Source organism: Capricornis sumatraensis, chromosome 1 (assembly GCF_032405125.1).
Source record: "Capricornis sumatraensis isolate serow.1 chromosome 1, serow.2, whole genome shotgun sequence".
In the NCBI taxonomy this organism is placed as follows: Eukaryota; Metazoa; Chordata; class Mammalia; order Artiodactyla; family Bovidae; genus Capricornis; species Capricornis sumatraensis.
Window position 1 is genome coordinate 216,164,100 of NC_091069.1, and position 26,400 is coordinate 216,190,499.

At 38.5% G+C, this 26,400-nt stretch overlaps 1 protein-coding gene and 1 pseudogene across 2 annotated transcripts in view; both read left to right on the top strand.

The window, feature by feature from the left end:
- The window catches only part of VEPH1 (ventricular zone expressed PH domain containing 1), a 263,127-nt gene that overhangs the window by 13,163 nt on the left and 223,564 nt on the right, over positions 1 to 26,400 (top strand). For both annotated transcript variants that reach the window (XM_068981170.1, XM_068981177.1), the window contains exon 2: positions 17,968 to 18,183. In XM_068981170.1, coding sequence (XP_068837271.1) covers positions 17,968 to 18,183 — 216 coding nt within the window. The remainder of the gene's footprint in view (positions 1 to 17,967; positions 18,184 to 26,400) is intronic.
- On the top strand, positions 5,793 to 14,430 carry LOC138091299 (THAP domain-containing protein 7 pseudogene; annotated as a pseudogene).

Sequence of the window (26,400 nt, forward strand, 5' to 3'; positions counted from 1 at the left end):
ATTTTTGCTTCAGTCACTTTTGGTAAAATATAATTTCTAGAAAATTGTACATTTTCTCTGAGTTTTCAAATTTATTGGCATAAAACTGTGTTATTCTTATATTTTGTATTTGACTGCATCTGTATTTAAATGCTCTTTTTCACTATTGTCTTTCATCAAAATTTTCAGAGTTTTGTTTCTTTATAGCTTTTAGTTTATTAATTATCTGTAGGATCTTTTTTTCTGACTAAATTCTTTTTTAGTGCTTATGATTTTCCTTTTGTTCTTTCTTGGATTGTATTCTGCTTTTTTCTCCCAACCTCTTCAGGATTTTTTTTTTTACTGTCTTATTTTTTTAATATAAGCATTTAAGTCCGCAAATTTCTTGTTAAGTACTACTTAGCTTCATCTTACAAGTTTTTGAGACATAATATTTTTTTTATGAATTCTAAATTTTTATTTTGATTGTAGTTTCCTCTTTGTCACATAAATTAGAAGTTTGTGCTTTAATTCCTCAGAGAATATTTGTAATCTTCTGTTGAGTTAAAATCTAACCGCACTGTAGTCAAAGAATGTGAACTGCATGATACCAATTGTTTGGAAATGGTTGACTTGCTTTGTAGCATAGTTTATGGCTTATTTGTGTACATAATAATAGCTAATGCTTAAGTAGCACTTGCTTTGTTCCAGGAACCCTTCTAATAGCTTGTTGTTGTTTCAGTAGTTGCTCAGTCGTGTCTGACTCTGTAGCCTGCCAGGCTCCCCTGTCCATGGGATTTCCCAGGCAAGAATACTGGAATGGGTTGTCATTTCCTCCTCCAGGGCATCTTCCTGAGCCAGAGTCTCCTGTGTCTCCTGCATTGCAGGTGGCTTCTTTACCCACTGAGCCACGGGGGAAGCCCAGAAGTGTGAAAGTGCTAGTCTGAAAGAAATTGCAAAGGCATGAATTCATGTCATGCATAAGATTTTCTTTAAGGCATGATATAATTCAAAACTGAATGGCAAATTGTTCCCTTTCTTCATAATGGTAGGTCTTATAATTGACACTATTTTTACATTTGATAAATTACAATGAATTTGTCTAAAGTTATGCAATAGCTCTATTTTCCTATTATCACAAGGAACTTGCAACACTTTCATGTCTATCTTACATATTCTTAAGCAGCACTTTTATGCTACCTTGTTTAATGCCCTCAAAACTATTCTTTAAAGTTAGTGATTTTTTTTTTTTGATTCAACCAAAGCTTATTTTGAGTACCTAATGTTTTTTGGTGGCATCACTGACTCGATGGACGTGAGTCTGAGTGAAATCCGGGAGTTGGTGATGGACAGGGAGGCCTGGCGTGCTGTGATTCATGGGGTCACAGAGAGTCAGACACGACTGACCGACTGAACTGAACTGAACTATATGTTCTTTGGAAGGGATGATGCTAAAGCTGAAACTCCAGTACTTTGGCCACCTCATTTGAAGAGTTGACTCATTGGAAAAGACTGATGCTGGGAGGGATTGGAGGCAGGAGAAGGGGACGACCAAGGATGAGATGGCTGGATGGCATCACCGACTTGATGGACGTGAGTTTGAGTGAACTCCAGGAGATGGTGATGGACAGGGAGGCCTGGCATGCTGTGATTCATGGGGTTGAAAAGAGTTGGACACGACTGAGTGACTGAACTAAACTGAACTGAATGTTTCCTTGTTTCTTTTCTCACAATTCCTTTTTAAAAAATTATTTTCTTCTTTTTGACTTCTGAATCCAAATTCCTACTTTCTGAAGTATACATTTTGAAGTCCCCTCAGTGAAGGTCTGTTCTCAATGTTTTTCTGTTTTCTAGACTTTTTGTCTTCATTTTGCCTTTAATTTTGAATAATTTTCTGGATATACATTTCTAGATGGCTAGCCTTTTATTCCTTGGTAATCTTTACTATTGCTGTTTGGAAATATTCTGTCAATTTAATTGTCATTCCTTTATGCATAGTCTACTTTTTTCTATTTTAATATTTTCCTTGTGTCTTTTTGATGTTATAGGTTTTTAATAGTATGTGTCTAAATGTGGTTGTATTTGTATATTTCTACTTAATCATTTCGTGACTTTGAGTTTATGCCTTTTATCAAATTTTGAAAGTTCTTAAATATTGAATCAAATATTACCTTTTCCATTTAATCTCTCCTTCTGGAAATCCCATTTAATTACCTATTTATGCATCTCACAAGTATATTTTGAGTACCTATTATCTTCCAGCAATATTTTAGATGTTGGGAATATAATGGCAAATAAAGCAGACAACAAACATTGCCCTCATATCCTTTATACACTATTCCATCCTCCATCTCTCTCTTTCTTTTGAATTGTGATATAGTTGACATGTGGTGGTGATAGTGGTTTAGTTGCTGTGTCCGAGTCTTGTGATCCCATGGACTGTAGTCTGCCAGGCTCCTCTGTCCATGGGATTCTCCAGGCAAGAATGCTGGAGTGGGTTGCCATTAACATTATGTTATTTTCAGGTGTAGAACATGATGATTTGATATTTGTATATATTTCAAAATGGTTGCCACAATAGGTCAACATCCATCACCATCAGAGTTACACATTTTTTCCCTTATGATGATAGTTAATATTATATTGCATATTTGAAAGTTGCTTAGAGAGTGGATCTTAAAGCTTCTCATCACAGGAAAAAAAAAATTTTGTAATTCTATGTCTCTTGATCTTTTGTATTTTCCATTTCTACAGAATATACATTGTTTGTTTGGTTTGTTTCCTTGGTTCTAAATTCCAATTCATTCAGTCTTTTTGAGTTGGAATTTAGCTTACATCCAAATTTCATTTGGGTTCCATTCTAAGTTTCGTTTGGTTCTTTTTGTCATCTTTCAGATCCTTTTTAAAGTGACTTGCTCTTCTTCCATAAAAATAATTTTTCTTTATACACTGAATCATTCTGAACATATAATTGCATAACTTGAGATCAACAATTTTATTACCTGAAATTTTTTAATTTTTGCTCTAAATTTCATCTGTTGATATGCTTATAATGGCCTATTTCCTTGAGTGTTTTATTAATTTAGGTTTTTCACTTGTGTTTAAATAAAGATTTCACTTGTGTGAATACTCAGTGGGTTGAGGGTTGAGTGTTTCATCCCTCAAAGTCATTTTATATTTGCTTCTTCTGGGACAGCATTTGGTTTTGTTGTTATTGTTAGTGTATTGACTTTGGAGATTCTTGGAATGATAAATAAGGTTGTGTATAGGTGTGGTTTTTTTTAAGTGGAAAGAGTGATGCAAATATAAAGGATTATTAGTATGGACACCAATGTGGAATGTGACTATGAGAGGAGAGAAACTATGTGGTCTTTTTTTGTGCTATTATTTAGTGGTTGTACAAAAATGTATGTATTGCAACCATAGAAGGAAACATTTATAACTCTCTGTAAGTTATAAACCCAAGACTGTCTGTTATATATATAAACCCAAGGTTCTGGTATCCTTAAGAGAAGTAATAAAAATAGTAATAGCTAACCTTTATCTAATCTTAGTATGTGCCAGGTATTATTGTAAATCCTTTTCTTGTATGTTACCTCATTTAATCCCCACAACAGTCATAGGAGGTAAATATTAATAATATTCCAGTTTTAAGGATTAGGCAACTGAGTTACACAGAGATAGGTGGTTGCCCAAGACTGAGCAGGCACACAGGCAGAGCTGATAAAAGGGGAACATAGCTTTGAACTGGGCAGTCTGACCCAAGAGCCCATGCTCTTAACCACTATTTACACTTCTCCAAAGGAGGGCCCATCTTCTGCCATAAGATGCCTGCCTTCTCACTCAAACCTCTACTTCCACACCAAATCCACTCTTCCCATCACTGACCACTTTATTTCCAATGTTCCACCTTCCCTTTTGCCAGTGGGCTATTCCTTGAAGACTGCTTACAGCACAGAGAAGGGCGACTAGAAGGTTAACGGATGCTGATGTGGGGGTGTAGTGTCTGTGCCGAATGGGAGTGATCCATTCTGATAAACAGACCTGGAGCAGCGCACTGCATGGCTTTTTCATTGTCTTTCTCCTCCATTTGACATATCTACCACTTCAGGATAAATTACTTTTAAAATTGACAATGACCAGGTCACTGGGAGAATGAATCTCTAAACTCAGCTTGATGAGTTATTAAATAGATATGGTCCTTGAAAGATATTCATTTTAATATGCATGGGTACTCACTGAAGGTTGAACTCAAACATAAACACATACATATGTACACATATATATTTCATAGGAAAAGGGTGTTTCCTGGAATGTGAATCAAGAAAACCTAATTTCAAAGCCAATTCATCACCAAAAAATTTAAACTATTCAATTACATCATTAAAAGAATTAAAAAGGGTTTTTCTTTAAAAAAAACTTTTTTTTTGTCTTTTTTAGTAACTGCTGAAGGAAGCAGTTAACCACTAATTCAGGTTTTCCCTTTTATTGGAGGAAATTTCCTTTTTAGGGAATAAATTTTTCTTCATGTCATATATAGGAATTTGAATATATAAAGTTTCCAACTGAAAAATCTCTTTACTTTTTTAGTTAAGGGGTATGGAATAAGAAATTATTAGCTTTAAGATGTTCGCAATAATAAGTTTCCTAACTGGTTCACCTATGCATAATATATTAACATATCAGCTGAATTTACAACCACCATGAAGCAATTTGTCCTTATAATGGCTGCTTAACTTTGCTTGTTAGAAATGTTAGAATATATGCCTTCAGCTCAACAATCTCACTGACACTATTCTGCAATCCCAGCCTCATTCCAAGGCACCTTTTTCAGAATTCCTTAATAATCCAGCACTCTCTTAGCATGGAATTGATTAGATCTTTGTGTTCATGAACCCAGACACATACATATGCCATATACTTTCAGTAAATTGGATCTTTAACTTTTACTGAGGCTTGTTTCACCCAAGTGAAATTCTCTTTGCTATTTATTGTTAAATGATTGTTTAGGCATGGTTTGCTGTGTTTCTCAATGTCATCTATATAAATTCTGTTGTAACTGAGTCCCAGGGACCTGATTTAAAATGACTGTTCCAAGGGAGAAACAAAATCTTGGGTGAGCCCATTTCCTTTGTCCAAGGACAGTTTTGGCAGACAGACTTGGCTATGAGCCAGCAGCTGAGAAAATGAGTGTCTTTGTCCTAGCAGGAGATTTGGACAATGTAGCATAATCTTCAATACAGTCTACCCCGGCACCATTTGAATTCATTTGCTTTATGTAATAGTTTCATCCCATGTGGACACAGCTTTTCGGAGATGCTGACTGATCTCTACCACTCCAGTTTGTATCAAGGATGCAGTTGGTACTCATCATCTCAGTGCTGGCTGAATAATTGTTCTTCTGGGCTTTCCAGATGGTGGCCATGGTAAAGAATCCACCTGCCAATGCAGAAGACTCAGGTTCGATCCCTGAGTCAGGAAGATCTCCTAGAAAAGGAAATGGCAACCCACTCCAGTATTCTTGCCTGGAGAATTTCACTGGACAGAGGAGCCTGGCAGGCTACAGTCCAAGGGGCCACAAAAAGTCAGACATGACTGAGCATAGCAGAGCACAAAGATGTCCACATTCTAAACCTCAGAACCTGTGAATTTTATCTCATATGGCAAAAGGGATTTTTCAGATGTATACATTTTAGGGAAGATACATTCTAGGATGTAATACATTCTAGGATGTAATACATATAGGGAAGCAAGAAAGAGGCAGAAGAAGGAGATAGAATCAGGCAAGCAGAGTTTGGAGTGATGTACTTTGAAGACAGAGGCTCATGAAGGCCATGAGTCAAGGAATTCAGATAACCTGTAGAAGAAAGAAAGGGGATTTTTCTCCTCAGAGCCTCCAAGGGGGAACTGTCACTGCTTTAGCCCAGTAAGACTCATTTGCAACTTTTTTACCTCCAGAACTGTAAGAAAATTAATTTGTCAATACAAATTCTTGAGCTTCTAAATATGTGACAATTTATTACAGCAGCAACAAGAAAATTAATATGGTCTTCCTCCTCTATCACCTATTCTAGATTTTCCTCACCTTCAGCTAGCACCTCTGCTGATTTAAGCCGCTTCCTAGTTGGGTGGCTCAGATGCTTCTTCCGGAGGGATCTGAGACCCTGGTGTCCAGGCCCTTCTCAGGTTGTGACTGCTCCATTGTCCATTTACATCAAAGTTGGTCAAGGCAGTGCCTATAGATGCCCCTATCGTGCAGCAGCCACCCAGCTTCCTCCTGATGCTGTAGTCAGTTACCTTCGCCAGGATGGTGATTCCCTTTGTTTTCTGCTGGTCTCTTGTCATGGAAGCCTGGAGTGACTGGGTTCCCAGGCTTGTGTATTCTGCAGGTGTGTGTGCGTGCTATGTCGCTCCAGTCATGTCCGACTCTGTGCGGCCCCAGGGGCTGGGGCTGGTGAGGCTCCTCTGTCCATGGGATTCTCCAGGCAAGAACACTTGAGTGGGTTGCCATGTTCTCCTCCAGGGGATCTTCTCAACCCGGGGATTGAATCCACACCTCTTATGTCTCCTGCATTGGCAGATGGGTTCATTACCGCTACTGCCACCTGGGAATCCCTGTGTCTTCTGCCTATAGTGAATTCATCACCATGCCACACAGTCATCATTTTAGTATGTATATATATATTATTCGTTGGGGAATTGTGGCCCATTCTTATAGAGTATTTGGCTGAGTTGCTCCTTCAAAAGCTTGTTCTATAGATCTATCAATCCAGCAGTTTCAGAGTAGAGGAGGAGAGGTTATGATACGCAAAAGTGAAGTCGCTCAGTCGTGTCCAACTGTTTGTGACCCCATGGACTGTAGCCTACCAGGCTCCTCCCTCCATGGGATTCTCCAGGCAGGAGTACTGGAGTGGGTTGCCATTTCCTTCTGGGTTGCCATTTCCTTCTCCAGGGATCTTCCCGACCCAGGGATCGAACCCTGGTCTCCAGCATTCCAGGCAGATGCTTTAACCTCTGAGCCACCAGGGTGAATTCCATGATCATGTGCCTACTGCTGGAGCTCCTTGCTGTAAAGCCCATAATGGTCATGGGCTCCTGTGTCAGCAGAGCACATACTCTGTGATCCCTAAACAGTGACTGAGGCTTAAGATCTGCGGGCAGGGAAGGCGAACTCAAACCCTGATTACATGTAAATTCTATATGATACAAATTGACGTCTTTTTAAACTTATTTTTAGTTGGAGGATAATTGCTTTATTGTGCTGGCTTCTACCATATATCAACATGGATCAGTCATAGGTATATGTATGTCTGATCCCCCTTGAACCTCCCTCTTCCCTCCCACCGCATCCTACCCCAGATTGATGTCTTTTTCAGAGTGGAAAGATCTGAGGTAAAGAAAAATTGCCACCAAATCACTGATTGGCCTCCTCGAGGGACAGTGCCATTTTGGGAGCTCAGCATTGACCTGTGTTGCTAGCAGACTGCACACTTAAGCAATGACAATAATAACAAGACCAACCTTGGGGAGAAGGATCTTATGCTGTTGGGTGGTGCTAGCTTATAGCCCTCACAGCAAGGCTACTCCATTCATGCAGCCATTGGAGCACACTGTAAGTGGCTATGATAAAACTGATGTCGTCTGGTTAAGCCATTCTATATGCTTGTTTTTAGTGCCTCTTTGGTGGTTAATGCTCTCATGGGCATTAACATGGGATAAAAAAGATCTCTATACTTTGTGCCAAATCCTATGTATCAAACTACATGTTTCTAACTCAGTGTTCCTTATCTCTGATCTCCCAGTCTTCCTTCTTCCAGGTCCTTGGCCATTCAGCCAAGACATCTCCTACCACTTATGATTCTTAGCTCTTACCTTTGCGTTCCTTTCCCCATATAAAGTTAATGACCAAGTACACAGCCTGAAACTGTCCATTGGGAGAATTTTCTCTTACTGTTTTCTTTCAAGGGCCACCTCTAAGTAGGTCTATACTCTTAACAGCAGTCAAATTTTGACTTGTATCCACATACTGAGCCAACCCATCAGTAATCCAAGTTCAGATATTTTCCTACTCTTCTGGCAGATCATAAGGGAACCTCCCATAGGACTGTTGGTGTGTCCTGGGGGTAAGGTCATTTCTATAGTAGTAGATGACATAGGGGTCTGGGCCACCTGTTCACACAGCTTATTTGTGCCTTCTGGCCTTGTTTGTAGCTAATCCAAGATGTGCCACTTTCTGGCAAAATAACTGAACTCCAAAAGTTAATAAAAAACAAAATCATAGTATAAAATAATATATGACATATTAAAACCAAATATATCTATCCTATCATTTCATCTAAATGGTCAAATTTGACTCTTATAAGAAAAAGATTTTTAGATGGGATCACATGGCAAAATCTAGCAAATGAGAAACATATATTTAATAAAATGATTTAGAAAATATGAAACTAAAAAGTTGATAAATAATAATTTACTTGGTTAAGTAAAATATATGTTAGTAATTCAAATAAAAGCAAATCCTTTTTATGTTTACAGCAAAACCACACCACATATTCAAATCTAGTGAGGTTATTATTATCTTTTTGTACCATGACAAATTACCAAATAAGTCACATAAAATGGCACTTTCTGATAGAAAATCAACACCTAGTCAAAATTAATCCTCTTTGCTGAAAATTCTGAGAAGCAATTTGTCCACATATTTGCTAAAGCAAGGCCCTCTCTTCCCAAATGAGTATATGTGAACTCTATATGTATCCCCCCCATGTTTAAATTGTTGTTTATGATAGAATGATTTGGAATCATATGATGATCAAGTACTATCTTCTTATTTTTGTATAACCTATATGCCAGGCATATATTCAGCTATTAAGAAGCACTGAATAATGACTACTAAATTGTTTTACACCAAGTTAACAGCTCTTCAGTTGATATAAATAAATGTGAAAGTCTGTAAAAATTTTTTTAAATAAAAATAAAATAAGCAAATGATGCTAAGCAAATGCAAATCAAAAGAAACAGAAAGCATGATATTTATATCAGCCAAGGAAACATGTATTCCAAAAACATTAAATGAGATAAGAAAGGCAATTTTACTACAAAGGATTTGATTCACAAATTATAAAGATTAAGAATATCTACACATCTAATTATGTAGCAACAATATTCATAAAACAAAAACTTTAGGAGACACCAGCAAAAAAAACAGATAAGATACATTAGTTGTAGGAAATTTTAATTCATTTCTCTTGGGCCATAATACATGAAAGTAAAAACAAATTAAGTAACGTTATAAATAAGCAAAATCTTTTTTCAAAATTGTCACAAAGTTGTTATGAAACTTCACAAAGATAAAGACCAATCCCTCAAATATTGATGTGAAACTTTTAATAAAACATTAATAAATCAAACCCAGTAGCACATTAAAAAATTAATTTCCCGGAATCCAATGGGATGTATTCCAGGAATGCAAATATAACTGACATTAAGATATTTGTTTCTATAATCTGTCATATTAACAGATCTAAGGGCAAAAATAATTTGATATATCTATAAATTCTAAAAAGGTACTTAATGATATTCACCATCCATTCTGATTAAAAGATAAATTTAATAAGATAGGAATAGATTGATAATTTCTTAACATTATAAAATGTACCTATCTTACCCCCCCAAAAAAAAAATATCTAGTAAAATGCTTACTAGAGAAATTCTAGGAACATTTTCACTAAAGTCAGAAACTATACAAGACATTCTAGTGTAATGTAATTATTTTACATTTTTCTAGAGATGATAGACAAAGCAATTAATAAAAAGTTAAAATTAGCAGCAAAGGTTAAAAAGGAAGAAGTAAGATTATCATATTGTGCAAATAACACAATAACATACCTGGAAATCCAGGAGAATCAACTAAAACACTCTTAACAGTTAAAAGAATTCAGTGTATTGGTAGGGTATCAAATTTGTGTTCAGAAATTGATAGATTTTATATAATAATAATTAGTGGAAATACTGGTCAAGAGGAACCAATTTAGAGTGCCAACAAATAGATAAATAAAGTATCTACATATATAAATAATCTGCATTAAGAAATGTGCATGCCCTAGATTAAGAAACCTTTAAAATCTTATTGAGGAACACAAAAATGGACTTGAAAAGTAGAGAGGCATGCTTTGTTCTTTTTTCTCTAACTTTTTATTTTGTATTGGGGTATAGTCAATTAACAATGTTGTGATAGTTTCAGGTGAGAGGCATGCTATGTTGTTACATAGGAAACTCAGTATCATAGATATGTGTTACCCCTTAGTCAAAATATTTTAATAAAAACACCATCAGAAATTTTCTTTCAGAACTATACAAACTGATTCTGTATCTCCTGTGTAGTAGTAGCAGCAGCAACAGCAGCAGAAGTAATAGTAATGGTAATGATATAGCAACCAGGGAAAAAAATGAAACAGAAGTGTAATGAAAAGACACAAATCTACTTCCACTTATAGAGATTTGTCCTATACAATTGCTCCTGTAAGTGTGAAGTATCTTGCATATGAAGTTAGTCAATGCAACATTTTTCATAATTCCAGACTGGAAACTGCCTAAATGGTCATCAATAGGAGACAAATTAAATACACTATGGTACAACCTCAGGCTTCCCTGATGGCTCAGTGATAGAGAATCTGCCTGCCAATGCAGGAGACACAGATGTGGGTTCGATCCCTGGGACGGGAAGATCCCTTAGAGAAAGAAATGGCAACCTACTCCAGTATTCTTGCCTGGGAAGTTCCATGGACAGAAGAGCCTGGCAGGCTACAGTCCACGGGGTCTCAAAGAGTTGGACACGACTTAGCAACTGAACAATAAAAACAAATGGTACAACCTTACATTGGAATACTATCCTACCATAAAACTGAATGGGGAAACTCTTTATATGTTAGTTTGAAAAGATTTCCAAGATTCAGTATGAGGTGAAAGAGCAAGAGGCAGATGTGTATGTCCATTATGCTACCATTTTTGTGTAAAATAAGGAGTGGGGGAGTGTATATGTGTATGAATATATGTGTATCACGCATTTCTATACATACATACCTACATTTACTCAAATATATGTATAAAATCTTTGGAAGGATATACAAGAGAGTAATAACTCAGCACTTTGTTGAAGAATAATGAGCAGGGGAAATGGGAGACTTTTTTCTTATTTCCCATTTTTTTAAATTAAATTTTAAATTAAGATCCATAAATTTTTTCAAACAATTAAATTTTGAAAATTAGTGCCAACAAAATCTTCTTTCCTATTCAATTAAAACCGATGAGAATATTATGCTAAGTGAAACAAGTCACACAGAGAAATACAAATAATATGTGTGTTTAGTTGCCCAGTCATGTCCAACTCTTTTGTGACCCCAGAAGCCTGCCAGGCTTCTCTGTCCATAGGGATTCTCCAGGCAAGAATACTGGAATGGGTTGCCATGCCCTTCTCCAGAGGATCTTAGGGACTGAACCCGTGTCTCTTATATATCCTGCAGACGGATTCTTTACCCAGGTCTCCCGCATTTCAGGCAGATTCTTTACCATCTGAGCCACCAGGGAAACCCTACAAATACTATATAATATCACTTATATGTGGAATATAAAAAAAATACAAATGAACATAAATATAAACAGAGGGCTTCCCTGATAGCTCAGCAATAAAGAATTCACCTGCAATGAAGGAGACGCAGGAGCCACATGTTTGATCCCTAGGTCAAGAAGATCCCCTGGAGGAGGAAATGGCAACCCACTCCAGTATTCTTACCTGAAAAATCCCATGGACAGAGGAGCCTGGAGGGTACAGTCCAAAGGGTTGCAAAGAGTTGAACATAACTGAGAGACTGAACACACACACAAGACAGAAACAAACTCACAGACATAGAAAATAAACCTGTGGTTACCAAAGTGGAGAGGGAAGAGGGCAGGGACAAATCAAGGGTATGGGATTAATAGATAAAAATTACTATATATAAAATAGATAAGCAACAAGAATTTAGAATATAGCATTATATTATATGCTAATATAATATACCTATTATCTTATAATAACATATAATGGAATGTAATCTGCAAAAATACTGGACCACTATACTGTATACCTGAAACTAACACAATAATAGATCAACTAAACTTCATTTTTTTAGGAATTAGATAAATAAATTAGAATTAGATAAATAAATTAGATTAGTGAACCTTTACTGAGCATCAACTATGTACCAGATACTATTACATGTTCTGAAAGCAACATGGTACACCATTTCCTCCTCTTCTTGGAGTTAGAGAAAATGTTAAACGATTAATCATATTAACCACCTTAGCATTTACAGTTGGAATATAGGCTTCCTTCTGTCTATGGTATTGGTTCTGTTTCATCTGATTTTATGTATATATTACCTTTATTATATAAAATAACCAATATGATGTTGCTTTATGTTTCAAAATGATGCCATTAAAATAACGGCTTTTTACAAGAATAGTTATGGCCAAAGATAGTGATTTTAGCCCAAAGGCGTTCTCTATTATTTTTCACCCTTAAGGATGGTTTTGGTTTTTCTGTTGTGGTAGAGGTTTTTTGAAAAGTCAGCATCATTAATTTTCCCTCTAGTATTCCACTTTTTCCTATGATTTGACTCTGTAAGTACCTATTTGCTGTATAGGTTCTGGCACAAGTAATACTAATAATTTTGCTGCATTAAAATAAAACAACACACCCACGAAGGAAAAAGGTAAAAGAAAGTATAGTAAACAGTCCACCAAACCAAGTGGTGTTCGTTCTAGGAATGTGGTGATGGATGAACATCTGGAAATTTCATTCTGTATGATAACATAAAACTTCACATCCATAAGCCAGCTAAGGAAAAAACTGCTTGGTTACCTCTTTAGATGCTGAGAGGACATTTTATTTTTTTTTTTATTTTTTGAGAGGACATTTTGAAAAATTAAGACAAATATTTAAACTTTCAAAGAAAAAGAAAGTGGTGCATCCTATATGATTTAAAACATTTACAGTATTCCTTTGCTTTTGGCCATAAACTTTATATTAAAAATTAGGAACTAAAACCAGAAACTAAACCAGAAATCTTGCTTTTGTTGTTTCTATGTGTAATAGCTTAGGAAATTCTGACACAATAAGCCATGAGATATATAAAAGGTACAGATACAATACAGAAATATTTTTAGAAAACGGAAAAGAATGATCTGAAAAAATATTATAATTAAGATGAGCTGAACAGTTGCTGCTGCTGCTGCTGCTAAGTCGCTTCAGTTGTGTCCGATTCTGTGCGACCCCATAGACGGCAGCCCACCAGGCTCCACCGTCCCTGGGATTCTCCAGGCAAGAGTACTGGAGTGGGTTGCCATTTCCTTCTCCAAGGCATGAAAGTGAAAAGTGAAAGTGAAGTTGTTCAGTCGTGTCCGACTCTTAGCGACCCCATGGACTGCAGCCTACCAGGCTCCTCTGGCTATGGGATTCTCCAGGCAAGAGTACTGGAGTGGGTTGCCAGTGCCTTCTCCGAGCTGAACAGCTAACTCCGTACAAAATAAATACAGGACACACCCCCGTGAGACTTCCACGTGGAGCTACGGCGAAACCACGCCCCGTCACTGCTCATTCAGGCTGCACGTGGGAGACACGCCAGACGCACAGCCACCCTTCTTCTTCCACAGGTTTGCCCAGGACAACCCAAGGCAAGGCTTGCAGCTGGCCAACTCCCAGGGGCTGGACTCCAGGGTTCAGCACCTGTGGGACCCAGAATCCGAGTACATCTACTTCTGCTCCGATCACTTCGAGGAGAACCGCTTGCATTGATGGGAATCAGTGGATATTACAGGCTGACAGAGGGAAGTCGCACAGTAATTTTCTTTCTCTAGGTTGTGCCAAACAAGCAGGACCAAGGGGCTCAGTTACCCACCTGGCCCCACTGAAGTCAGCTGGCTCGGGTGAGGCAGGAAGTGCTGCTCTGAGGGCCAAGGGCCCATAGCTCCATCTTCCCCACCTCTATCTCCTGGCGTTACCTGCCTACCTGTGCAAGAGGCCCCAGCACCTCTGCTTTGCCTGTGTCCCCCTCGGGTAGCCTGGACCCTGGCCTCAGCAGCGCCTTCTCAGACCTCCTGGAGCCCCTGGGTGCCAGGAAGATGAAGCGGGCTGCAGCCGAGCAGGGGCCAGAGCGGCCGCCGTTACCTCTGGAACTCACCGTCTTGGCCTATACGCCGCCATCTGCCAGAGCCTACATCCAGTACAAGCTGCCAGCTGTGTGGCGCCCTACTCTGGAAGCAGCGAGCTGAGGCTGCACTTGACCTCCCGGACAAGGCCCAGCACCAGTTGCAGGCCTGCGAGCGGCGGGAGCCGCAGACCGAGCTGCAGCAGGAGCGGCGCTGGAGAAACGGACAAAGGCAGACGCCTGCTGTACGCTGAAGGAGAGTGTGCAGGACTTCACTGTGCACTGAGCAGTAACATGGCCTGAGTGAGGGGCCACCCATCAGAGGTCCAGCCTCTTCCAACCTCAGAATCCACCTGGAGAGGACTTGACCTGAGCTGTGTCCGCCAGACCTTCCAGATGCCATAAGGAAGTGGATTCTGGAAGAAAACCCTGCTCTCTGGCTCAGCCCCCAACTCACACCAGGCCTGTCACTTCTGAGAAACAGACAAGAATGATGGTTGCTGATCTGAAGCCGGATGCTTGGCAGGTAGTGAGGGTTCTACAATGACCTTTCTGGGCCCTGGTGGTCTGGGATGAGGTGGTGGGGAGCAGAGGGGCAGGCAGTGGACAGCAGTGCTGGCCTGAACCTGTGTACCCATTTTCCTTCAATTCACCTGGAATGTGGAAGGCCTCCCAGCATCTGTGGTCTTCAGGTAAGTGTGCAGGACAACTTACTGCACATGTAACCTCCCCTTGCCTGGACTCAGCCACTGTGGCCCCAAGATCAGAGCCTCATTCTTTCTAGTCCTGGAAATAGCCACGCGGTGTTATAATATTTGCTTTTGAGGGCCCTTGGAGTATAACTTCATTTATTCAAATTATGCCTAAGAGAGCGGATACTCATTACAGGAGGTGAACGCAGAGCAGTGTCTTCAGGTGGTTCTGGAGCCCACAGGCCAAGGTGCATCTTGCGCGGTTTCCTAGTTTGCTGGTGGCTACATGTGAACTCACTCGCCTCAGGGTGTCCACCTGTACATGGCACCCGGGCTCTTCAGCAAGACCTGAGGTGTGGCAGGTGCTGCATTTACATGGGCCACTACCAGAGGCAGGAAATGAGCTCTAAGGCCCAGAAGAGAGACCATTTTCCCCCAAAATGGCTTCCTGGCAGCTGGAGCAGAAGTCTTATTCCGAGAAGGGAGGCAGAATGGTGCCTTCTGCGTTGGGGTGGACTCACAGCGCCTTCTGTCGGGACAGAGGAGGACTTGGTGGCTTGCCTCAGTTTCTCAGCTCAGGCAGGAGCCTACAGTGTAGCCCAGCAGCAGGGCCGCCATAGAAGAGCCAGGACAGCTGGTGGAGAGAGGCCAGAGCCTGACCTGCATTCCTCCCACCAGTCCTTCCCCTTCCCTTACCCACTGGCCCAATCCAAGTCAGGGTGGGGAGCTGCTGGCAGGAATAGAGAACCAGGCCAGACTGACGGATCCTGAGCCATCCAGCGGCATGGCCAGGCCTCAGCTCCCCAAGGACCCAGGGCTGGAGCTCCTCAGTGGGGGCTGTACAGCAAGGTTTGTGTGTAGGTAACACTGCTGTGGCTTTAATGGAGCAAGCCTATGAACAAGAAATACTTAGTGAGGGGCAAAAGCAACAAATAATAAATACAAAAATGATGTAGGCTGACATAATGAGCAATAATTCATTAAAAGTTCTAATGAGGAAAACACAAAGATTTTGTTTACAGCAACAATAGAGACATAAAATATACTAGGAAGCACCTTTTAAAAATGTGTGGAACTTACATGAAGAAAATAACAAAATTAGTATTATAGAATTGAAAAACTGAACAAACAAACAGAAAAGACAGCCCTGAGATAGAACCTGATATGTACATAAGACAGTTACTAGGAAATGAATTATTCAGTAAATGATGGAAAAATTAGATTAGCTACTTTGTAGAAAATGTACATCTTACTTCCATCAGTGCCAGATAGACTCAAGAGCTAAGTGAATGGTTAAAAGATTAATTTCTGAAATACTAAACAGTAAGTGTTTTGTTAAGTTTTCTTTTCGTGTAGAAAAAATACAGGTAAATTTTTATTAAATCTATGAATAAATAAAATGTGAAATTTAAAAACCTATTAAAAGAATCACAAAGAAAGAAAGGAGTGAGTACAGATGGATATTTATATGAACTTGGACTTTTCTTGTCAAATATGAGAAATTGGTGAGCATGGTTTCCCCAGGAAAGGGAACTGAGATGGAGACAGAGTTTTCACTGAAAATCTTTTCTTTGTATCTTTTTATTTTTGTATCATGTTCGTGTATTATCTTTTAAAAATATAATTTAACCAACTTAAATTTCCAGTTAAAAAAGAAAAAAAAGGTCCCAAAGATTGACAGATTTGGCTATCTAAAACTTTAGCATGTCAATAAATAGCAGCAAAAAAAACCCTAAAAATAATGTAACATTGAAACATATTCACAACCAGTATGTCAAAAGCTGACTTAATATCCTTGGTAGAAAAAATATTATTTCACCAAAGAAGAGCCAAAAAAAAAGAAATGAAGTCATCTAAGGAAAAATAGACATGGGGTACAGTGGGCAGTTCCCAAAGGAGGAAATACAAATGGCAAATAAACATGTTGAAAATATTTGACCTTACTTCTGATCAAGAAATTCCAAGGAAAACAGCAATGAGATACTGTTTTTCAGGTATAAAATTACCAAAAATTAAAAATACTCTGTTCTTGCAAAGGTACAATGGGCAAAGCTTGCTTTCACCCAGCTGATGGAAGTTTAAATTAGTAAGACCTTTCTGGAAAAATAGTTTGGCAGTGTGTATCACAAGCCTTAAAATGTTCCTGAGTTTTGTCTCAGAAATTTCCATTTCTGAAGAATCTAGGCTATACATAATCTACATCATGGAGACGGTTTCATGCCTAAGATGTTTACTGCAGCATTAGTTGTGATAGGAAAAAGATCAAGCTGGAATTTGCAGTTGGACAGAAGAGCCCCATCAGTTTCTGACTCTGATAGTACGTGACAGTGTAAGAGTTAATCCACCACGCAGAGTTCACAGTCAGGCCAATCTTCCAAATTAAAGTGATGGGCCTAGTTTTCACATTTAGGTGTTTTATAAGAACATATTTTTGCTCAATAAAGATGATTAGGTATTTGAGGAAGAATTAAAACAGGGGAACAGAGGGAAATTTGGTTGGGGAATACTTTAAAGGATTTGGTGGTTATTTTAATTGAAAAGGGAGAGCTGAAAAGATTTCTGTTGTGTACAGAAAGGGAAAGCTTGTGAGGAGAAATTGTAGGGTAATTGAAACATTTCACAAGTCTATGTCTGACGCAGGATACAGCATGCTTGGGGCTGGTGCATGGGGATGACCCACAGAGATGTTATGGGAAGGGAGGTGGGAGGGGGGTTCATGTTTGGGAACACATGTAAGAATTAAAGATTTTAAAATTAAAAAAGATCAGATAATTGCTCTGAAAAAAAAATTAAATTAAAAAAAAAAAAGTTGCTGAAATATCAGAGCCAAAAGTAAACCCTCACCTTTAGTGAACTTTAAAATAGCATGAAATTTGAGCCTGCTTGCAAGTGAATAATTAAGCTCCCTGTCTGTGTATCAAACCTGCTCCATTTTAGCACTTTTGCAAATCTACCTCTTCCACAAGATTCTCATCTCCAAGGAAGAAGGTCTTTTATTGGGTTTTACAACCTTATCCGTTAGCCACATTGTGGCAAACCCATTTGCTATATGATTGAGCTCATATTTTGTAGGTTCTTTGAAGGGTAATTTTCCAGAGTAGTATTTAACATGAAGCTGTTCTTTCAAACAGGATTACCAAACCAATAACAATGACCAAGCAGTGGTTGAAATCTGTATCACACGAATTACAACAGCCATCAGAGAGACAGAATCAATTGAAAAGCACGCAAAGGCCCTCGTGGGGCTCTGGGACTCCTGCTTGGAACACAACCTGAGGCCCTCCGGGAAAGATGAAGACGCTCCCCATGCAAAAATCGCATCTGATATCATGAGTTGCATTTTACAGGTATGTCTGTGTTCAGCATCATGCTATTTGATACTGGCTTGGCAGCTTAGTTGAACATGCGGTATCTCTGAACCAAGAGCCACTGTTTCTGTAGTGTTCAGACACTGTAAAAAGACACCACAAACCATCAATAGCTAAGCCAAGCAGACTGGTAATTAATAAACTAAGAAGGTTCTACTGAGCCCCCACTCAGCAAGACACGCTGTGGGGAATTCGAAATAAGCAAGCTCTAGTCTATTTGGAGAGACAGACATGTACATATAAAAAGCTAACAATAAAGCACTGTGTGTCCAGATCTGAATGAGGAATATTGGAAAATTAAGAAAAGGAGAGCTCGTTTTCATCCAAGGAGACCCAAAGAGGGGGTAATCTCTGAATTGAGGGATAATGAGCTTGGAATATGTGGAGAGAAGTGGCTAAGTCATTGTAAAGTGCATTTCTATATATACTGTGAATTTTCCATGATATCTGCCCTTTTGTCTGTATTCAAATTCTTCCCGCTGGCATAAACATGACTTTGGAATTTTGGCTCAATCACAAACTAATTATGTAAAATTGAAATGTTGGCCAAGTCACATAATTTCTAAGCCACAGCTTCCTCCTTATAAAATGCAGATGGCAAATTTTACCAACCAGTAATATTGATAGGCATTTCTTTTTTTTTTTTTTTTCTGGCCACATTTCAGTTTACTTTCCATGATTAATGTTTTAAAGTGGGCTTCTCTGGTAGCTCAGCTGGTAAAGAATCCACCTGCAATGCCGAAGACCCTGAATCAGTTCCTGGGTCGGGAAGATCCTCTGGAGAAGGTATAGGCTACCCATTCCAGTATTCTTGGGCTTCCCTGGTGGCTTAAATGGTAAAGAATCTGCCTGCAATGCTGGAAACCTGGGTTTGACCCCTGGGTTAGGAAGATCCCTGGAGGAGGACTTGGCAACCACTCCAGTATTCTTGCCTGGAGATCCTCATGGACAGAGGAGCCTGGAGAGCTACAGTCCATGAGGTCGCAAAGAGTCGACCACAACTGAACGACTGAACACAATGTTTTAAAGTAGAGATTAGCCCTTCTTTTTACACAGAATTAATTAGCATGCTGGAGTAGTGGTTCCACTGATTCTCTTTTACTGAAAGGCTATATTAATAATAAATAATTAATAAGCACTGACTGTTTACTAGGTTCAACAAAGACATGGTCTTGGCATATAATGGTTTATTTAAAATTTGTTTATTTTTGGTTGAAAGATCATTGCTTTACACTGTTGGTTTCATTTCTGCCATACATCAACATGAATCAGATATACATATGTCCCCTCCATCTTGAACCTCCTCCCACTTCCCACCCTTTCCCACCCTTCTAGGTTGTTACAGAGCCCTGGTTTGAGTTCCCTGTGTCATATAGCAAATTTGGGTATCTATTTTACATATGGTAGTATTTATGATTCCATGCTACTCTCTCCATTCATCTCACCCACTCCTTCCTCCCAGCAACCCCGCCTGTGTTCATAAGTCTGTTCTTTATGTCTGCATCTCCATTGCTGCCTTGCAAATAGGTTCATCAGTACCATCTTTCTAGCTTTCATGTATGTGTGTTAATATATGATATTTGTTTTTCTCTTTCTGACTTAGTTCACTCTGTATAATAGTCTCTAGGTTCATCCACCTCATTAGAACTAACTCAGATGTGATCCTTTTTTATGGTGGAATAGTATTCCATAGTATATATGTACCACAGCTTGTTTATCCATTCATCTGTTGATGGACCTCTTGTTTGCTTCCATGTCCTCGCTACTGTAAATAGTTCTGCAGTGAACGTTGGGGTGCATGTGTCTTTTTCAGTTTTGCTTTCCTCAGGGTATATGCCTAGAAGTAGTATTGCTGGGTCGTATGGTAGTTTTGGGCTTCCCTGGTGGCTCAGATGGTAAAGAATCTGCCTGGTCTGGGTTTGATCTCTGGGTCAAGAAGATCCCCTGAAAAAGAGAGTGGCTTCCCACTCCAGTACTCTTGCCTGGAGACTTCCATGGGCAGAGGAGCCTGGTGAGCTACAGTCCAAAGGGTTACACAGAGTTGGACATGACTGAGTGATTAATACATGCATGGTAGTTTTATTCCTAGTTTTTTAAGGAATCTCCATACTGTTTTCATAGTGGCTTTATCAATTTATGTTCCCACCTGCAGTGCAAGAGGGTTCCCTTTTCTCCACACCTTTTCCAGCCTTGTTGTTTGTGGTTTTTTGATGATGGCCATTCTGACAAGTGTGAGGTGATATCCCTTTTAGTTTTGATTTGCATTTCTCTAATAATAAACAATATTGAACATATTTTCATGAGTTTATTAAGCATATGTATGTATTCTTTGGAGAAATGTCTGTTTATGTCTTTTGCCTGCTTTTTGATTAGGTTGTTTGTTTTTCTGGTATTGAGTTATATGAGCTACTTATATATTTTGGAAATTAATCCTTTGTCAGTTGTTTCATTTCCTATTATTTTCTCTCATTCTAAGGGCTTTCTTTCACTTTATAGTTTCCTTTGTGGTGAAAAAGCTTTTAAATTTAATTAGATCCCACTTGTTTATTTTTGTTTTTATTTCCATTATTCTAGGAGGTGGGTCTAGAGGAGCTTGCTATGTTTTATGTCATAGAGGGTTCTGTCTATATTTTCTTCTAAGAGTTTTTATAGTTTCTGGTCTTATATTTAGGTCTTTAATCCATTTTGAGTTTATCTTTGTGTATGGTGTTAGGAAGTGTTCTAATTTCATTCTTTTACATGTAGTTGGATACGTGTAAAAGTTCATGTATCCAGTTCTCCCAACACCACTTTTTGAAGAGACTATCTTTGCCCCACTGTATATTCTTGTTTCCTTTGTCAAAGATAAGGTGCCCATAGGTGCATGGTTTATCTCTGGGCTTGCTATCTTGTTCCATTGATCTATGTTTCTGTTTTTATTGGCATGTAATGGTTTTAAAACCCAAATTGTCTTCTCTGATTTGGTGTGGCATTGTGGATTGCAAAGAGACATTCACCTTCCACTTTCACTGAGGCTTATGTTGCTGGAGGAGTCAGGCTAGCAGCCTAACAACCATCTCAGTGCACTTTCCCAGTACATCTTGGTATCCTATTATCTATGGTCCTCCTGGCCACAGAGAGAAGGTTTACTTCATATAGGAACATTACTTTTATTTATTTATTATTGGGATATAGTTGCTTTACAATGCTGTGTCAGTTTCGGCTGTACAGCAAAGTGAATCAGCCATATATCCCCTCTTTTTTGGATTTCCTTCCCATTTAGGTCACCACAGAGCACCGAGTAGATTCCCTGAGCTATACAGTAGGTTCTCATTCATTGTCTGTTTTATACATAGCAATATATATATGTTAATCCCAATCTCCAAATTCATCCCATCCACCACTTCCCCCACTTGGTGTCCATACATTTGTTCTCTATGTCTGTGTCTCTATTTCTCTTTTGCAAATAAGATTGTTTATACCATTTTTCTAGATTTCACATACATGCATTAATATACAATGTGTTGTTCTGACTTCACTCTGTATGACAGTCTCTTGGTCCAGCCATATCTTCAAATGATATAGTTTTGTTCATTTTTATGGCTGAGTAATAGTCCATTTATATGTGTACCACATCTTCTTTATCCATTCTCTAGTAATGGGCATTTAGGTTGATTCTATGTCCTGGCTACTATATATAGTGCTGTAATGAACACTGAGGTGCAGATATCCTTTTGAATCATGATTTTCTTTGCCCAGTGGTGGGATTGCTGGGTCATATGGAAGTTCTATTTTTAGTTTCTTAGGGTACCTCCATACTGTTTCCATAGTGACTGTAGCAGTTTACATTCCCACCATCAGTGCAAGAGGGTTCCTTTTTCTCCACACCCTCTCCAGCATTTATTGTTTGTAGATTTTTTGATGATAGCCATTCTGACCTGTGTGAGGTGATACCGCATTGTAGTTTTGATTTGCATTTCTCTGATGCTAAAGTTGAAACTCCAATACTTTGGCCACCTCATGTGAAGAGTTGACTCATCAGAAAAGACCCTGATGCTGGGAGGGATTGGGGGCAGGAGGAGAAGGGGACGACAGAGGATGAAATGGCTGGATGGCATCACCGACTCAATGGATGTGAGTTTGGGTGAACTCCGGGAGTTGGTGATGGACAGGGAGGCCTGGCGTGTTGCAGTTCGTGGGGTCGCAAAGAGTCGGACACAACTGAGCGACTGAACTGAACTGAACCGAACCGAATAAGTACTGATATTGAACATCTTTTCATATGTTTGTTGCCATCTGTATGTTTTCTTTGGAGAAATATCTATTTTGGTCTTCTATCCATTTTTAAATTGGGATTTTTTGTTTTTTAAGCTAAATGAGCTGTTCATATATTTTGGAGATTAATTCCTTGTCAGTTGCTTCATTTGCAAATATTTTTTCCCATTCCGAGAGTTGTTTGATAGCCTTGTTCCTGGTTTCTTTTGCTATGCAAAAGCTTTTAGGTTTAATTAGGTGCCATTTGTTTACTTGTTTTTATTTTCATTACTGTAGGAGGTAGGTCAAAAGAGATCTTGCTGTGATGTATGTTAAAGAATGTTCTGCCTATGTTTTCATTCTAAGAGTTTTATAGTGTCTGGCCTTACATTTAGGTCTTTAATCCATTTTGAGTTTATTTTTGTGTATTGTATTATGGATTATTCTAATTTCATTCTTTTACATATAGCTGAATAATTTTCCCAGCACCATTTATTGAAGAGACTGGTTTTTTTCCATTGTATATTCTAGCCTCCTTTGTCGTAGATTAGGTGACCATAGGAGTATGTCTTTATCTCTGGACTTTCTATCCTATTCCACTGATCTATATTTCTGTTTTTGTGCCAATACCATACTGTCTTAATGAATGTAGCTTTGTAGTACTGTCTGAAGTAAAGAGCCTTATTCCTCTAGCTCCATTTTTCTTTCTCAAGATTGCTTTGGCTATTCATGGTGTTCTGTGTTTCCATACAAATTGTAAATTTTTTTGTTCTAATTCTGTGAAAAATGCCATTGGAAATTTGATCGGGATTACATTGAACCTATAGATTGCTTTGGGTAGTACAGACACTTTCACAATATTGATTGTTCCAGACCAAGAACATGGTTTCTCTCTCTATCTGTTTGTGTTTTCTTTGATTTCTTTTATCAGTATCTTACAGTTTTCTGAGTACAGGTCTTTTGCCTCCTTAGGTAAATTTATTCACAGGTATTTTAGTCTTTTTGTTGTAATGATAAAAGAGGTTGTTTCCTTAATTTCTCTTTTTTATCTTTCATTGTAAGCATGTAGGAATGCAAGAGATTTCTGTGCATTAATTTTGTATCCTACAATTTTACTAAATTCATTGATTAAATCTTGTAGTTTTCTGATGGTGTCTTTAGGTTTTCTATGAATAATATCATGTAATCCACAAACAGTGTCAGTTCTACTTCTGTTCCAATTTGGATTCATTTATTTCTTTATTCTCTGATTGCCCTAGCTAGGACTTTCAAAACTATGTTGAATAATGAAGTGTTCCTGATCTTAAAGGAAATGCTTTCAGTTTTTCACCATTGAGAACGTTAGCTGTGAGTTTGTCATATAAGGCCTTTATTATGTTTGTTTGTTTGTTTTTTCTATCACAAATGGGTGTTGAATTTTGTCAAAAGCTTTTTCTGCATCTATTGAGATGATCACATGGTTTTTATTCTTCAGTTTATTAGTGTGTTCTATCCTATTGATTCACATATATTAAACAATTCATACATGCCTAGGATAAATTCCACTTGATCATAGTGTACGATTCTTTTAGTATGTTGTTGGATCTGGATTGCTAGTATTTTGTTGAGGATTTTTACATCTAAGATCATCATTTATATTGGCCTGTCACTTTCTCTTCTTTGCGAAATCTCTTGTCAGAGAGACAAAGACATCAGGGTGATGGTGATCTCATAGAATGTGCTTGCAAGGATTCCTCCCTTTGCAGTTTTTAAAAAGAGTTTGAGAAGGATAGGTGTTAGCTCTTCTCTAAATGTTTGCTAGAATTTGCCTGTGAAACCACCTGGTCCTGGACTTTGATTTGTTGGAAGATTTTGAATCACAGTTTCAATTTCATTACTTGTGAACATATTTCATATGTTCATATTTTCTGTTTCTTCCTGGTTCAGTCCTCAAAGGCTATATTTTTCTAAGAATTTGTCTGTTTCTTCCAGGTTGTCCATTTTATTGGCATATAGTTGCTTGTAGTAGTCCCTTATGATCGTTTGCATTTCTGCAGTGTCAGTTGAGACTTCTTTTTCTTTTCTAATTTTGACTTGAGTCCTCTCCTTTTTTTTTTTTTTTTTTTTTGATGAGTCTGGCTAAAGAACCAGCATTCAGTCTCATTGATTTTTGCTCTTGTTTTCTTCATTTTTATTTCATTTATTTCTGCTCTGATCTTTATGATTTATTTCCTTCTACTAACTTTGGGTTTTGTATATTCTTCTTTTTCTAGTTGGTTTAGGTGTAAAGTTAGTTTATGTGAGATTTTCTATGTTTCTTGAAGTAGGAGTGTATTGCTATAAACTTCCCTCTTGGAACTTCTTTTGCTACATCCCATAGTTGTGGGGTCATCATATGTTCATTGTCCTTTGTTTCTAGGAATTTTTTTATTTCCTCTTTGATTTTTTCAGTGATCTCTTGGTTATTTAGTAACGTATCATTTAGCCTACATGTGTTTGTGTTTTTTACAGTTTTTTTTCACTGCAATTGATTTCTGATCTCAGAGCAGTCAGAAAAGATGCTTGACATGATTTCAGTTTTCTTAAACTTACCAAGGCTGACTTGTGACCCAAGGTATGATCTATCCTGGAGAGTGTTCTGTGTGCACTTGAGAAGAAAGTGTATTTTGCTGCTTTCAAATGGAATGTCCTATAGATATCAACTAACTCTATCTGGTCTAATGTGTCATTTAAGGCTTGTGTTTCCTCATTAATTTTCGGTTTGAATGGTCTATCCATTGGTGTGAGTGGAGTGTTAAAATCCCCTGCTATTATTTTATTGCTGTCAACGTCCACTTTTATGGCTGTTAGCATTTGCCTTATGTATTAAGATGCTCCTTTGTTGAGTGCATAAACATATACATTTGTTATGTCTTCTTCTTGGATTGATCCCTTGATCATTATGTCGTGTCCTTTCATATCGCTTGTAATAGTCTTTATTTTAAAGTCTGTTTTGTCTGACGTGAGTATTACTTCTACAGCTTTCTTTTGATTTTCATTTGCATGGAATATCTTATTCTACCCACCTCGCTTTCAGTCTGCATGTATCTCTGGATCTGAAATGAGTCTTTTGTAGATAGCGTATATGCTGTGCTGTGCTTAGTTGCTCATGCATGAAGTCGCTCAATCGTGTCCAACTCTTTGCAACCCCATGGACTGTGGCCTACCAGGCTCCTCCATCCATGGAATTTTCCAGGCAAGAGAATTGGAGTGGGTTGCCATTTCCTTCTCCAGGGGATCTTCCTGACCCAGGGATCGAACTCAGGTCTCCCACACTGCAGGCAGACGCTTTACCATCTGAGCCACCAGGGAAGCTGTTGCTCAGTCCTGTCCAAATCTTTGTGACCCCATGGACTGTACCCACCAGGCTCCTCTGTCCATGCAATTCTCCAGGCAAGGATACTGGAGTGGTTGCCATGCCCTCTTCCAGGGTATCTTCCCAACCCAGGGACTGAACCCAGGTCTCCTGCATTGCAAGCAGATTCTTTACATTTGAGCCACCAGGGAAGCCCAAGAATACTGGAGTGGGTAGCCTATCCCTTCTCTAGGGTATCTTCCCTACTCAAGAACTGAACTACAGACTTTGGCATTGCAGGCAGATTCTGAGCTACCAGGGAAGCCCCAGACAGCATATATACAGATCTTATTTTTGTGTCTATACAGTCTGTGTCTTTTGGCTAGAGCATTCAATCCATTTACGTTAAGGTAGTTATCGATGCATCTGTTCCTATACCATTTTCTTAATTGTTTGGGGTTTTTCTTATAGGTCTTTTTCTTCTGTTTTGTTTCCTGCCTAGAGAAATTTCTTTAGCATTTGTTGTAAAGCTGGTTTGGTGATGCTGAATTCTCTTAGCTTGCTTGTCTGTAAAGCTTTTGATTTCTGTATTCAATCTGAATGAGACCTTTGCTGGGTAGAGTAACCTTTGTTAGGTTTTTCCCTTCCAT